The sequence below is a fragment of the Lepidochelys kempii genome, chromosome 7 (genome assembly GCF_965140285.1).
Source record: "Lepidochelys kempii isolate rLepKem1 chromosome 7, rLepKem1.hap1, whole genome shotgun sequence".
In the NCBI taxonomy this organism is placed as follows: Eukaryota; Metazoa; Chordata; order Testudines; family Cheloniidae; genus Lepidochelys; species Lepidochelys kempii.
In genome coordinates, this window is record NC_136386.1 from 83342966 (window position 1) to 83359597 (window position 16632).

The following is a 16632-nucleotide window of genomic DNA, read 5'->3' on the forward strand; positions in this document are numbered from 1 at the left end:
GTGGTAGGCCACGCAGCTAACTCAATGCTGAACATGATGCTGGAGGGGGTTCAAGGCAAATTGCTCCCAACCATTCCAGGCAACCATGCCCGTTTACCAGACTGGAAGATCTTTGTTATACTAGTCAGTCAAATACGCTCCCCACGTTCTTTTGTGCACTTTAACTAACAATTAGAGTGCACAACCCAACCCTCAGTCTTGCAATCCTGAGAATACACCAAGCTCCACTGCAGGTGAGACCAATGGTAAGGAGTTTAGAATAACCAGTCATGTACCACAGAATACAGTAGTGGTATGCACACAAGTTGTGGCAAACATCTGTTCTATGAGCATGATAGCACCGCTACTGTCTCCTCCTCATCCTCTCCCTTTAAAGACACCCTGAGCGTGATATATCTAAGCTTCAAGCCCCAGGGTCATGGCATTAGGAGCTGCCACTATTTCACCATCTAACCAGTGAGCTGAATGGGATTGGAGCATTGGAGTTTCTGGTTTACACTTTGCACTGCTCAGTGAAGGCAGGTTTTTATTTATGCTTCTTTACTGGTGTATAAAAGCCCCTCTGCTAGGACTAATAGCAACAGGAGCTGCTGACATGATCAGGAAGCTGCTTTTCCTGCCAGAATTTATAACTGAACCAGACAGTGGGACGCAGCTCAAGCAGGCTGCTGGAAAGAGTTTTGCTGGCTGATAGGTGCATTTAAAACAAAGTTTTATGCTCTATAAAGCTTTTATGGTCCCACAGTGCGAGGGTGGTGGTGGTGGTGGGGGGAAACACATGTTTTGTTTAAGCTCTAGTAGCTAAGGCTCTAAATTTTGAAAAGAGAGGGAAGACTCAGAGCAAATATATTTTTCTTCTTCCCTTTTTGGGGGGTGGCCGGGTAAATTTTAATGCTTTTGAATCCGACAACTCTGACTAGAGGCAGGAGCAGATTGGGCAGGTATTATAAAAGCTTGCATACGCAACTCTACTAGGGCACTCCATCCCTGAGTTTTGGCAGGTCTGACGGTCTAATCCTGGGCTGCCTCCACAGCCCGGCCACTCCATCTCTATGCTGCCAAACAGTATGGTAGGTTTGTGAGATCAACCAATGTCCACTACCAGCCAGAAAGACTGACACAATCAAAATCATATCACTTAAGTCAGGTGTCAGACTTGGCTCGCCAGAGGTGACAGGCAAGGCAGGGATGTCAAATATACAGCCTGTAGGCAGGATCTCATTCTCAGGACCTGTTTGTCTGGCCCACAGATTCCTCTACAAGATACAGAGTTGGCAGCCGCTGGATAATGCTGCTCAAAGAAGGCAGGAAGGCCCTGGAGACAGAGTGAGAGGTGGGAAATGCTTGCTTGGGGACACGCAATGGAGGCCCTCATCCCCCCCTTCCTCCTCCTCACCCCACAGCAGCCCTTTGTAGAGCCCCCAGTGATCCATGCCCTGTGCTCAGAAGAGCTCCCTTCCCCACTCTGCTGTTAACCTCACAGGACCAGGTTCAGGGAAGCAGCTCCTTCTCCACTTCCCCTCCTCTTCCAGAGAACAAGACCCGTAGAAAGAATCCCCACAATGGAGGGTGGGAATCGCCAAGGGGGAAGAGAAAACAGAGATGGGGGAAGAAAAAGAGAAGGGAAAAGGGATAGCTCTCAAAGGGTGGAAGAGAAAAAAAGGAGAGCATGGACAGTCCCCAAGGGGAGAGAATTCCCCAAAGTGGGGGGCAGTAGGAGAAGTGAGAGGAAGGGGCTATCCAAAGGGAGGGATGCAATGAAAAGGGGTAAAGGTCCAAGTGTGTGTATGTGTGTGAGAGAGAGAGAGAGAGAGTGTGTGTGTGAGCGGGTGACAGACACACAAAAGAGTGATGGGGTGTGTGACTGGTCATGGGAGGATGCTCAGAGGGAGAAATAAGATGTCTTAAATGGTCTTTAAATGCAGTATTTAACTTTGCTGGATGAAGAAGCCTATTCTGCAATTGGACACAACTGCAAATTACACTCTTGCCAGTGAGCTTTGTACTCTAGGCTGATGGTTTCTCACTGAGTGAGTATGCCATTTTTGGGCTAATGCATCATCTTACTGCATAATGTAGCCCTGGGGTCCTCCCATCTCCAGCCTCTCTTCCCACTGCCCATTCACCTCATATTTGGGAGAGTTCTTACAGAAAATTCATAGCGAGGAATTGTCTCAAAGTCCAGCGGCACTGCAACTCGAATGCGGATGTCTGCCTTTCCCTGGATCGAGGTTGGAGAGATGATGAAGTGACTGGAGTTGTTTCCCACCAGGTAGACCTCAAAAACACTGTTGAGTCCCTAAGAACAACATTTCAAAATAACAAAGAGAGAAACATTAACAATGATAAATGCAAAATGTACCTAGGTCACCAATTCAATGCAGGGATAAACAGCCCAGGCTAAATGCATGATAGGCTGAAAAATAATCCAGTGTTGGCATGGATTAAACACATATGAATAAAAGATGAAGGGAAATGAAATCAAGAGACAGGTAGAGAGAAGAGACAGACAGACAAATAGGAAGAGTGGCATGGAGGAGCCTGCCAGACACAAGAGAGGAGAATGGAAAGACAGGCACATAGTTAATGGGAAGAAGTCACACAGCCAGAGACAGGTATGTCTACCTGGAAGAAACATACCATTTCCTCTCTATTGTCCTGTGTATTTTTGTTTTGCATTTGTACAGCAATTAGCACAATGGGGTCCTGATCCATGACTAGCCCCTTTGGTAATACACATTAAAATAATAAATAATAATAATAATTAATATTTCATCAGTCCCATTGTACATATGCAGGATGCAAAATGTATGTGGTTGGTATAATCCTGACCTTATTGCACAGTATATACACATGTAAGAAATGAAACTTGCCATATTTAAAGATACAGGATGATTCTGTACACACCACACATATTTTGCCTACATACACCATGTTATGGTAAGTATAGCAGATGTGCTTCTCCACATGTTTTATCTGTAGTTGGAGACTTGTGCTCCCTTCCAAGGAACACTACTGTTCTCCACGACTCAGCCTCTGCATGACCCGACCAGCCTTCATCATTTCAGCCTGGATCTGCATTACCAGTCCTACCCTTTACTGCCATGGTGGCAGGATGCCAGGGAAAATACAAGCCTGATGGCAAATAGACAGCACACAAAGTGTGCCACACGTATGCCGAGCCACAGACAGTGCATGTACAGTATGCCGTGCTCAGGATAAACCCATAGATGGCACACATCTAGAATACCACTCGTGTGCCAGGCCCACAGACACCGCATGTCCAACATACTACACGCATGCAGAGATCATAGATGTCACATGTCCAGACTGCTGCCTACACATATCCAGTGCAGAGCCTGCATGCTGCACCTCAAAACACCACCAGCTACATCACTGAGGGGATCCTTTAACCTCCAGAAACGCAAATATTGATTCTAAACAGTTATTTCTATAGACAAAGCTTCACTTTCCTCAGGCACAGCTGAAACTGGGGACTCAAGGGCTCCCCTCTCCCCAAGCCTTCTTGGGAGGCAAGCAGGAGCCTTTTCCCAAATACTGATAGTGACACTTCAGGACCTTCCAACCAAGCAACAAGCTCCTTCCCTCGGTGCAACCCAGCAGAGCACATTACAATAAAGTTCAGAAACTGCCAGAGCCGAATTTCCAATTTTCCCCCGAATGGTCTTCGGGATGTTAGAAGGAGGGACCAATTAAATGCACGAAGGGGCACTAATAGCAAAAGCTGGCTGAGCGTGACTGCTGAAAGCAGGTGACATGCCAGAAAGTCCCCACTCTATTTTCCCCTCCCCCTACCAAAAAAATAAAAGATATTCCCATGAAGAAGGGGGGAGAGAGCTGAGTATTCCTAATACTTCTATTGTACCAGAGGTATGCATGCCACGCATGGCGCTTCATGGACAAATTAAGAAGACAAGCTCTCTGCCCCAAGGAGCCAACAAGCTAAATGAGACCAAAAACTATGACAGTTGATGGGGAATATACACAACAATAAAGAAAACATGAGGCAGTCTGCTCTTAGCAAAGCTCTGGTTAGAGATTGTAGTACTGCACTTTCGAGTGCTCCTACTTTCACGTACACTAGAGATGCCCCATTGGAATTTTTTTAGAATACATTCTCAGGGAGAGGAGATGTGATTGTGCTGGAGTACAGATTAGTGAAGGATGGTAAGCTGGAAGATGTGAGGATGAGAGAGCCTTTTTCACTGGCTGGAACAACTGAATGCCACTGGACTTCCTTAGAATGAGGACGACGAGGTAAAGGCCCCCAAAACTGGGTTTGGCAGAACTGGATTATATGGAGGAAGTGGGGAGAAGTAGGAAAGTTCATGTATAACCCAAATGGAGGCCAGGCTTTTAGCAAGAACAAAGAAAAGTTATTAACAGATTCCTTGCTCCGAGGTCTTCTCACTTGAGTTGGAAGCTGCATCCAGAAAAGAGATAAAAGGGTTTAATGATGACTTGCAGACCTCGTATCAGAGTCAATTCTACTAATGCAGCTACTCAGCATCTCTGCCCCTACATAAGGTGAAGACAACTGTGCAATTACGTTGGAGGGGAACGGATACTTCAGAATGAGAAAGGCTGCAGTGTAACCCAACGGGTGACCGACCCCTCCTTTTCTGTTGGCCTAGGAATTTGAAAATGTTTTGAAAGCACATGGAGTTGGATCGTCGGGAGCTGCCCACTTGTGTGGCAGCTATGGTATGTATGGTGTCTGCTGTCAGTTCTCAGTAAAACACAAGCATCACTAGTCTCATTCGATGGGCTTATTGATTCTATTGAGTCCTAAGGAGGAATCTGCAATGTGCCTCCATATGATGAGCTATATATTTCCTACTCTGGAGAGTTGAGGGGGAGGCAGGAAGGGAGATGAAGACAAGGAAGGGAGACCAAAGCAGACACTAACTCTTGCAGCAAGAGTGACTAGTGTAAAACAAGATTTGCTTGGCTTCTGCGGTTACCTTTGTGCAGGCAGCTTACAAAGAATGTATGGGTATGTTGATACCTTTCTTTCAGCCTTCTAGATACATCATAAAGCAGCAAAAATGGCACAAACTGAAAAAAACCAAACAATTCCTTTGCAGGTTACATTTAAATAAGAGTACTTTTCCTATTTCTATAGCTTCCTGACAAATGCCAAGGGGCTTTTTTTCTGCCCCTCCATGCAATTTTCAATCCTATCTTAATATAGGAATTTAGTGCTTAATACCCTTTGCTTGTTTGCCTTTAACCTCTTCAGCATCCCTGGCACAGAGGGCACATGCCCAGCAAACTCATACATCACATATGCCTCCTTGCATACCATGTGTCACATTCTAGCATCTCAACGAATAGACTGTGCAGCCTGCCAGGGGCAGACAAGGGATTAATTTCCATACTTACTGTGAAACAAACACATTAACAACCACCACCAACTTCTAAATTGTGCCAGTGTAGGTAAGTGAATGTCTGGAGGTGCTCCTGCAGACACTCATCCCCACATAGTGAACGCTGAGTATACACACCGACCAACACAGCTAGGACATTCTAGACACACTGGTTCTGAACCCTGCCTTTCAGGACAGCTTTTTAGAGGAGGTGGTCGAGACAGGTGGAAGGTTAGTAACGAAGCAGTAAAAGTGGGCACCTATTTAAGAAGATATATATATGTTATGTCAGTTTATATTCTCTGCATTAGAGCACATTCAGTCTTAACACATTTGAGCCAAGGTCCTTTTTTCAGGTCAGAAAGGGATTACTAACCCAGAGCAACAGCCATGATTTGCCTACCCCAGCATGACGCAGAGAGCTAGATTTTGATATCCTGTCTTACACTTAGTGGCACCTTATTCCACAAGTGCTTCCCTTACCTTCAGTAGAGCTGCATGTGGAGATATGTACCATCCAGCACGGGCTAGGGTATCCGAATCGGGCTCTCAGATGGTTTTCGCAGTAACTCCTCATTTGCCCTGAGCACTTACATAAAGAGTTTATTTATTTATTGGCAATTCTATAGTGCTTAGCAGCATAGCAACTGAGTACCTACAAACAAGCCATACCCGAGTCTGCAGTGTCCCAAGCTGGAGACTTGGAGAAATCAAGAGGATCCAGATCTGCATCCTCCAATTTTTCCTCTAATGTGGAGGCCATGGCAGCCAGGACAGTGTCAAAGAAAGCCCTCTCCCCACACCTAGCTGGAGCCTCTCTCTGGTATCTTGTACCAGCATCCTTGTGTGCCAAGATGCCTTTCATCACTGTAAAATGCTGTGGATTTTCTTGGAACTGAAGAAGAGTGATTTTGTTGGGATGCGAGATAAAGTTGAACATCAAAAGGAATCCCAGCATGTGTGAAAAGGAGCTGGGTGGATTAGTTCCCCTCCAGCTGGGAAAGCAGATCAGTCTGTTGATATTTGCCATCCCTAATTACCAACCACTCCAATGCCTGAGCCTCCCCACATGAAGTCTTGAGGACTGGAATTCATTTGCCTTTTGGGAAAGTTGCTATAATTTTCAATTTATTTATTTATTTTGTTATTTATTTTTTGTTTCTGCCCCCATGCTGCTTTCCTTGCTCCTAGTTACTGGAGCCTTTGAACCCCCTGCAGATGGCTGATAGTAAATCCAAAATATTCAAATTGTTATCAGCTGCCCACCAGAAGGGGAGGGCTTAGACTGGCACACAGCTGTCTCCTCCCAGTATACACATTACCCTACAGGAAAAGAGGGAGATTTGGGAGAAAGATTTTTCTCTGTTTTTTTAAAAAAAGACCTCTTCCTCCTTCCCTACCCCATCCTACATATGAAGCAAAGAAAGGACCTGCGAAACGTGGGGAGACGAGCAGAAATAAACACGGTCTCTTTGGACTGTGTAAAGATTCTCTCTCATAAAGGCAGGTTCACAAATGAATCAGCTCTGGCAGACAAACTTACTTATGCTTGATAAGATCAGTAAAGGATACATGGGTATTAGAAGCATCAATTGCTTGTGACCTGCGTACACTTGGGTTTAGCCCATGCCTCTGGCTGTAAAGGAATGCTGTTTACATTGGAGGCCCAACCTCTTTCTGCCATTTTCCCTTCTTTGTACTTGATCTGTTTTCAAAGACCAATGCTTTAGATTTTTTTTTTCACTCCTGCAAAGTAAATGCTTAAAGAAAAAAAGAAGTCGAGGTCAGCTCATAAACGACTGTAAAATAATGAACCAGCTTGCATAGCCCAGCACTTGTGTGTAACCCTATAATAATAAACCAGCCTGTGTACATTCTATGGAGGAAACAAATAATTCCAGAAAGAAACAGAGCTCAGAAATGAGCTTATTATTAACAATAAAAATCTAGAAAATGCAATTAGTTTTTATTTTAATAATGCACTCAACCACTTTAGTATCTGTGGTAGGTTCTAATGCAAAATTAAGAATTACAATTAGTTTAAACTGTGAAGCACTCCACTCACTATACAGAGCACAGGGTTCTTGGGCTTTCTTGTCCTGCTCTAGGAAGACCATGACTTTCACATGCCCTGAACAAACAAGGAGGCAGGGCATCTGTCCCTGGACCACCTAATTCAAGATACCAACCATTCATAGAAGACAGAGGTCATTCTCGGTACTCCCTTCCCCCCACTAAAGAATGTTAAAAATTAAAAAAGGCAATAGGATAGGTACAAGCCAGGGAAGCAGCTACAAACAACTGCCTCATAGACTTTCCTCTTGCATAGACTTTTTCTGTCACAACCTGGTACCTGAACTCGCCACCTCCGATTGAAATTCATTGGGGTCAAGGAGCACAATGGGCATCCAAGGGCTGCAGCAGCTGTTGCAGCAATTAGCATCCCCTTTACATAAATCCAGCTGTAGTAAGATCTTCCTATTTATTTAAGTAAAACGTACATAGCTTTAGTGGTGCATATTTATTAGTACAGTGGCTACCAAACTTTCTTGATTCACATACCACCCTCTTCAAAATTGTTGTGAAGGGAATGGAAGATTGTCAAGCTTAAGAACTACAGGTTGGGGATCCTGCATTAGTTCATTCTTTTGGTGAGGATTCATCTGAGCATTATATTGTAGCCACCTTGTACTCTAGGGACCTTTGCAATAGTTACAGTTATCAGTCTCGTATCTGTATCCAATAATAAACCACTCATTCCATCAAAAGAGTGAACTAGCTATCCTATGCCAATAACCAATGAAAAATACCCCTCAGAAAGTCCGCTCCTCAAATTCCTGGCGGGGGGGGGGAGGGAGAAGATGAGTTTTGCCATGTAGGCAGACAGTAAAAGAACAAGACTCTGGTGGACCAGTGGGGCAAATGAGTTCCAGCGTCAGATACACCTTCATAGAGAACATCCACCAGCAGCCCCCTCCCTCTTACAGCAAGAGCATCCAACTTGACCGCCTCTCTTGCAGTATGGCATGAAGGGAGACAACTCAAACCACTTAGGGCTCCACTAGGCCAGGGAACAATGAATGGGCCTTGTCACTCTGGAGGCCTTGCACTAAATCCAGAGGTGAGTCTAGCTGGCATACCGGGGGCTTACTCTTTCTTGTGCTCCCCTCAGTGTGTACATTATGCCAACACAGCCTCCCTTAGACATGTATAGCGTGGGCACAAGTAAATCTAGAAGTCTAATTGAACACAAGGAGGTCTAAGCTACATGCTGTCTCTGAACGTGAGCCTTGGGTTCAAAATTCTGGGCCTAGATCACAAATGACCAGGAATGCAGTGGCCACCTCTAAGGGCTTGTCTACACTGCCATGGCAGCACTTTAACATGGCTTGTGGCACAGCGAGGGGAGAGAGCTCTCCCAGTGCTCTAAAAATCCACCTCCATGAGGGCCGTAGCTACCAGAATGGCTCCCAGCACTAGTGCACTGTCTATACAGGTGTTTTACAGCACTGAAACTTGCAGCACTCAGGGGTGTGGTTTTTCACACCCCTGAATGAGAAAGTTGCAGCACTATAAAGTGCCAGTGTAGACAAGCCCTGAGTGTCTAAAATGTGAATGTGCTGGGGGGGAGTGAGGGTGTCTACATGTATCTGATGAAGTGAGCTGTAGCTCACGAAAGTTTATGCTCAAATAAATTTGTTAGTCTCTAAGGTGCCACAAGTACTCCTTTTCTTTTTATGTATCTGTATGGTGCTCATTACTTGCTTAACAACTTTCTACCTTCCAAATCTATGGTGCAGAGTGACAGAAAAATCAAACTATACAGTATTTCTGCTCTTCATCACTCCATTCTCTGCTTCATTTAATTAAAGCCCAATCAAACACCCAGAGTGACCACACACAGAGTTGAAAAATAAGAAGCCATCTTGCCTTGGAAGAGGAGGTGAGAGGGATCTTAGGCAAAGAAAGAATGGATTAGATGACCATTTTAGAGCACTTCATTGCATAAGCAGCATTTTATTCTCCAAAAACTACTGACTAGCTATTTTTTCCTTTTGTTCAATAACAAAGCAGAGGTGATTAGCTGATAGAAAGTCCCTGTTGTTCCTAAGAAAAAGAGAGGAAGGGATTCAGATCAGGCACTCCGGCTGTGACACATTGACATGTGCATGTGTGTATACAAGTGTACACAAGTGCTCTGTAGCAGAATAAGGGACTAGTTAATATAACTGTTACAACTATGAGTCATGGACAAATTTCTGCTCTAGACAGATCCTGGCTCTAGTATTCCACTCTCTCAGTGCATGGAACTTCCCCTGACAACAGGGCCTGTGCTCAAGAAGGCAGCACAGAAAGTCACTCGTGTTCCACCATTCCATTTTGATCTGAGAAGGGAATATTGCTCTGACCGTTTTTGTACAGATTGCCCTTGAACACTGAATGTGTTCAAAATTTGCTTGCTAACTTAATTCGGTCTTTAAAGCATGAGTAGGAGATAACCCTTGCGCTCCAATTGTTACCCATACCCTGCTTCAGTATCCCAGTGCATGTTGAACAAAGCCTATATGATATCTTATACTTCTCCAAAGGATTGGGAAATGATTTACAAACTGATTATTTGCTAGCAAAATGCAGCCACTTCTGGGTAAAATGCAGCAGACTAACAGCACATAGCAATTGCTACACAAGAATTTAATGTAAATAAAAAAAATAATACAACCACCCTGTATCCAACTGAAATTACTGGGAAATTTAGGGAGGCAGACTAATCAACCACACCAAAATATGGCCAGGACACAGGAGCAGCACCCCGCTCTTGGGGAAAACAGCATGGGATCTTTAATTACCATAATCAGGACTCAGGTTTACATTTCCTTCAAAAGACGTACACACACATACTGATTCAGTGTAACTCAAGTTCTTTCTACACTAACTAAGCTGTCACTTCAGCTCACAGGGTCGGAGCCCCAAGTCTTCGGAGCCCAAGGTCAGTTCATACTCCTCATCCTATCACAGCCTTATGATGGTGATGTGCATATCATAGGCACAAGAAAATTGCAAGGAGGGCAGTCTCCAGCAAGAGGCAGAGGAGATGCCAAGGCTCGCAAACAAATTGTCTAGCTGTCTTTACGAGTTTGCTAAGGATATTTTGGTAAGGGAGAAAGAGGATTAGACCTCTGAACAAAATGTTTAAGAAAACAGCTGCCCCTCTGCGTGAGAATATCCCTCCCCCTCCTAATATTCAAATCCTTTGGCACTCCTTCAAGGTATATTTAGACCACAAAGGGTTAACACCGGAAATGTGACTGAATAGCTTACAGGAAGGGCTGCTGGCAACAATTTGGCCTATTCACTCAGTGTTCATCCAGTAGCAGATGGCAGTACAGCTACACCCGACCTGAGTGTCTTCTTGAACTAGCCTTCCCAACCAACGATGGTAGTGCATCCGCACTGAACTACAGACAGGGCATAGGTGAAGGCACTAAGAGTCAGGATTGAGAGGGAGAGATGGCGATGAGGAAGGGAGATGGTCTATTAACCTCTGTATAGCTGTGTGCCAGAGAGAGAGAGGGGCACAAGCTGGGAAAAGCTGTTAATCTATTTGTCTAATGTCTCTGACTTGGTAGGATGGGGGGTAAAGGGTAGGGTTGGTGGTGATGCAGTTCCAGAGGTGGTGAATTTTTCAGGGGACTGTATCATTTAGGTTCCTCTCTTCTTGCCATCACTACCACTCTCTTGTGCTTATGTGGCTTTTTGCATACACCTACATTTCTCTTGCTCTGCTGCCTTCATCTCTTTTTGCCCTGCATGTGTGTCTTTGCAAAACCCCTTCTCAGTCAGCATCACAGGAGGCAGAGAAGGGGCTCTGGAATATCATCACAACCCTTTCCTTTGACAGGACAGGACATTCCCTCTTCCCTCACAGAAGATGCCCATCCTCCAGCGTAGCACTTCACGGTTTGCTTTTTTAGTTTCCATAGGCATTCCTGTGGCACCCAGCATTGTATCACAGTGCCAGAGTGGGTTGCCAAAGCACATTTTGGTGCCTTTTCAATTCCCTGTCATACTGTAGTCTCCCACTTTCCCTCCACTCTCCCCCACTCCGTTCTTCTACCACCATATCCTATTCAATCAAGTATTTCCACACTCTCCTTCATTTCTCCTCACCCTCGCTCTCCTATTTAGAGCTCCTCCCCTCCACTGCCCTCGTCTTCTCTTCCAGTTTTCCAACAAACATTACAAATGAAGTTCATTGCTTTCCCCTCAGCACCAGAAAGGCATTTTCACATTTCTCCCTCCCAGTCACTGTCCTGACCACAGAGGCCAATGAGAAGGGAATGGAGACTCTCTCTCCAAAGGCTGGTCAGCCTGAGGTTTGGAAGAAAAACAGTCTGCACTGGCTGGTGCCTGTAGTCATCTGGCTGTTGTCAGAGACCAAAAGAATCTGCATTTATTCCCAGAGCCCAAAGTTCCCAAAAGGGAACATTCTCCACATCCGGCGTGCATTGGGCTTCACTCAGCCTTTCACTTCCGCTCCCCTCACTCTGAGTCCCTGTTAATCCTTCCAGCTGCTCAACACTCCCACACACCTTTTTCTGTAGCCTTTTGCCTGCTTCAAGTGCCTCTTTCCACACACTTTGCCTTTCTTCCCTCCCTCCTTTCCTGCTTTCCCCCAGTTATCTGCTGAATTCCACACACGCTTGCACAGACGGGATCAATCTGAGACTGACTCGCCTTCAGTTTATCTCTGCTCCAAATGATTGATTCTCCCTCTTTAAGGGTAATTTGCTGGTGAATTCCATGTATTGCAAAAAACCCTATGAAATCTAATTCAATCCAATTGGCAGCTGGCACTTTTGGGAAGGAATACTGGAGAGCTGTCAATTTTCCTTTATAATTATGCACTATGTATATCATATTTATAGTGTGTGTCTGGCTATATGCATACATATAGTATATATAAGATTCATACATTACATGCATATATTCATATCCACATACACATAACACAACAGTGTCTGAGGCTACTTTATGCATTGTATATTTTTAGATTCCGATAGGTTTTTTTCAATCTTTTTAATAAGGAATATTTAAACATATCAAATCAACATACTTGCAGTGGTTCATGTGCTAGATACATTCTCTCTCTCCCCCTCTCTCTGCAGTCAACCATGATCAGTAAATAAAATCAAAGCCAGAATAGAAAAGTTTGTTTCTCTTCATATCTGATTCCACCTTCTGTTTAGGACATCCTCTGTTTTACTTAATGTACTTCTGCAGATACAAGGGTGATGAAGGCAGTTTAAGAATCTGGACAGAAAATTTGCTGGGAAGAAGGGTTTACAGCTACATGAGGGATGCTGCAAGTGTCAAACAGATTATTACGGGAGTTGGTAATGCAACTGGAACACTTTGATGGAGCAAAGTTAAGCCAATTTTTGAAAATCCCACCCTATCTGTTTAATAAGAATTTCAGTTACTTCAGTCAGCAAAATCTCCTCAGAAGTCCCCTGAGTTACCACTTCATAAGAAAAACAATAAGAAAAATGTGTAGTTCAAATAAATGTTGTACAAAATACATGGGGGAAATGGCTAGATATAAAGATTGGGTTATACCTGACAATTATTATACCCTCAAAGATTACATGCCTTTCTCCTTCTTTCCCTTCTCTCCTCACACTGGGTTCTGGCCAAATCTTGTTTACATCCTCACTGCCAAAGCCATAGTTCAGTTCCTCTCATCCAGACCACTGAGACTCCCTCATCTCTAGCTTCCCTAATTGTGCATACTCCTTTCTTCAACCTAGCCAGCATTCAGCAGCTAAAATAATCCCCTTTGCCCCCTTGGTCTGCCTGGGTCCCTTCCCCATCTCAAGCATTTTTACTTGCCTCCCTCTTTCTCCCCACATAAAAGTTTGAGCCCTTTGTCCACACTGTCTCACAGCTCAGCCCTGCCAATCTCTTTGCTCACCCTCTGCCCTACTGTTTCCTCTGCCCACTCTTTCACACTGCTCCCTACACCTGGAACATCATCCCTCTTCCAATGTGCCAAACATCCTCACTCTTCTTCTTTCAGAGGGGTAGCCGTGTTCATCTGTATCAGCAAAAACAATGAGAATTCCTGGGGGCACCTTCCTCAAAACCAACTTCATCTTTCTTTCCAAAATTGACTCCCACCCCTTTGCTCTGTACTCATCCCCCTTCTGTCTTACCTCAGTTTTAAAATATCAGAACTTTACATGCTACAAGCCTCTCTTTATTCCATGTATTGTAACCCTCATCTCTCTCTCCCTAACCCCCTCTTTTTTCTGTTATTGTCACATTTTAGGTTTGCCTAGTTTAGACAAAGTTCTTTGAGGCAGTGATTTTACCTTTTTAATCTCTGTAAAGTGTCACACAAAATGATACTCTTTAATACTAACGATACAGTATTAAAAAGGTGCCTTCTTCCTTCTCATCTTCACCAGGGACTAGTGGCTGGCTGAATGACTTTATAAACTAACTGGAATCTGATCCACCCAGAATGATTCCTGGACTCAGAACTGAAACAAACCTTTCTGTAATAATAAATAATATTAGGCCTGAATCCCCTCTCATTCATACAGGTTTTACTCTTTCGGTGAATCAATCCTGATCTACAGCAGTATGTGACAGGAGAAGCCAGCCGAAGGCGTATATTTGATGTATATATGATTACTCTTCTGTAAAGTGCATAGTACAGTGCTGGTGGGAATGACTTCCATTGTCCTTCAGAAGAGGCTCTCAATCAGCTTTAGAAAACATATTCAAATAGATCATTCCCCATTTTGCAGATGGAGAAACTGAGTCACAGACAGGTTAACACATTTTCCCAAGTTCACATAGGCTTGACCCAAAGAAAACTGAAGTCAGTGAAAAGACTGCAATTAAATTTAATGTGCTTTGGATCTGGCCCTTAGTGAGCAAGTGGCAAAGTCAAGAACAAAATACAGGTCTCCTGATGCTTAGGCCTCTATTCTAACTGCTAGACCACACTGGAGGCTGCATAAATGATTTGATGGCTGAACTTGCACTATCAGTGGAAAAGCAAAAAGGGCCAATTGAATTAAGATAGCACAGAGGAGTGTTAACACACATGGAAACCCCTAGCTAATTACTCCTCCAGAAGAACAAGCAATCGTATGGGCAGAGGTTGAGCCATGCTCCTACAGGAATCTCATCAGATGCCAATCTCCTTCCCGCCTTTGCTTTGTGCAGTGAAAACAGGCCAACTCAATTAACACCACATGGCTGTACCCGGAATCCATGTCTGAGGTCATTCTCAATTCTCTAACAGATTTTCCTCTCCGACAGGTTTCAGAGTAGCAGCCGTGTTAGTCTGTATCTGCAAAAGGAAAAGGAGTACTTGTGGCACCTTAGAGACTAACAAATTTATTTGAGCATAATCTTTTGTGAGCTACAGCTCACTTCATCGGTTGCATGCAGTGGAAAATACAGTGGGGAGATTTTATATACACAGAGAACATGAAACAATGGGTGTTACCATACACACTGTAACAAGAATGATCAGGTAAGGTGAGCTATTACCAGCAGGAGAGCGGGGAACTTTTTGTAGTGATAATCAAGGTGGGCCACTTCCAGCAGTTGAACAGAACGTGTGAGGAACAGTGGGGGAGGGGGATAATAAACATGGGGAAATAGTTTTACTTTGTGTAATGACACATCCAGTCTTTATTCAAGCCTAAGTTAATTGTATCCACTTTGCAAATTAATTCCAATTCAGCAGTCTTTCATTGGAGTCTGTTTTTGAAGTATTTTTTGTTGAAGAATTGCCACTTTTAGGTCTGTAATCGAGTGACCAAAGAGATTGAAGTATTCTCTGACTGGTTTTTGAATGTTATAATTCTTGACGTCTGATTTGTGTTCATTTATTCTTTTACGTAGAGACAGATTGACAGAGCCAGAAGAGTACCCAGAAGTTACCTACTACAGGACAGGCCCAACAAAGAAAATAACAGAACGCCACTAGCCATCACCTTCAGCCTCCAACTAGATGATGCATTGGAGAGGTTTTAGTCACTATGACCCCCAGATCTCTTTCTTCAGTACTGTTTCATAGGCAGTCATTTCCCATTTTGTATGTGTGCAACTGATTGTTCCTTCCTAAACAGAATACTTTGCATTAGTCCTTCTTGAGTTTCATCCTATTACTTCAGACCATTTTTCCAGTTTATCCAGATCATTTTAATCCTATCCTCCATGTGGAGTTGTGCACATGCAAAGAGGCCACTTGTGAAAATTTTGCTAAGGAACAAGCTTTTTTCAAGCTAAACTGTGCCCATTTTTTTGAGTGATAGTAGATGGATTTTCAATATGGCAAGGTGCTGATGTTTTAATGGAGGTGGTTTTGGATTCAAAACATCCAGATTTTCTCTTTGTTTGTGTTTTTGGTGCTAATGGAAACCCCAATTCAGCAAAGCACTTAAGCACGTGCTTAACTTTTATGCACATGCTTAAGTCCCTAACTTCAGCAGAACTTAGGCACACACGTGTTTTGTTGAATTAGGATCATAATCATTTTATCAACATTATGTGTGCAAAATCAGATGGAAGGAGTGGAACAAGCAAAATTCCATCAATTTTTTTAAAATGTCACACAGTTCTAGTTATGAAACACGACAACATATTAAAATCTTTCTTACTTATAATAGCACCTAAAACATTTTAAAAGGGGCAACCCCTACCCATAACCGCCCCTTCTACAAGTGCTCAAAGGCCGCACACAAAGCGAGGGAGCCTACAAGCGGGAGTGTGGGACTGTGATTTGAATCAAGGGCTAATTGTGTTTGCAGACAGCAATGACCCAATTTCGTTTCAGTGACAGGGTTGGGGTTTGTTTTTAAAATGGAAGAAGGAAGGGGCTGACTAGGAGATAGGGAGCTCTTTCTTTCATCAGTCCTTTATATCCTTACTTCCATGTAGGGGGAGAAATAGCACTGGTTGTCCCTGTCTTTCTGTAGGATAGGGGAAGAGAGATGTAGAATAATAGACAATTCTCTCACCACTGGTCCAATATTAGTATAGACTGACATTAGCAATGGTGGGATGGATTCCTGGAGTTTTTATTATGATTCTGCCTAGCCTTGCTCAGAGTAAGTACCAGCGTGGCACCAAAAAAAAATAAAAATGAGCCAATGTGATTTAGAGCTGCATACACGGCCACGTCACAGATCAGAGGGTAATTCTCCTTCCCCTCTACATA

General features: G+C 43.8%; 1 protein-coding gene across 11 annotated transcripts in view; it reads right to left on the reverse strand.

Annotated features, from left to right (window-relative positions):
* The window catches only part of CDH23 (cadherin related 23), a 522984-nt gene that overhangs the window by 237750 nt on the left and 268602 nt on the right, over positions 1-16632 (reverse strand). For 10 of the 11 annotated variants that reach the window (XM_073353546.2, XM_073353545.2, XM_073353547.2 and 7 more), the window contains one exon: positions 2150-2299. In XM_073353546.2, coding sequence (XP_073209647.2) covers positions 2150-2299 — 150 coding nt within the window. Of the gene's footprint in view, positions 1-2126; positions 2300-16632 lie in introns of all 11 variants that reach the window. The other variant, XM_073353560.2, reaches the window with a different exon arrangement.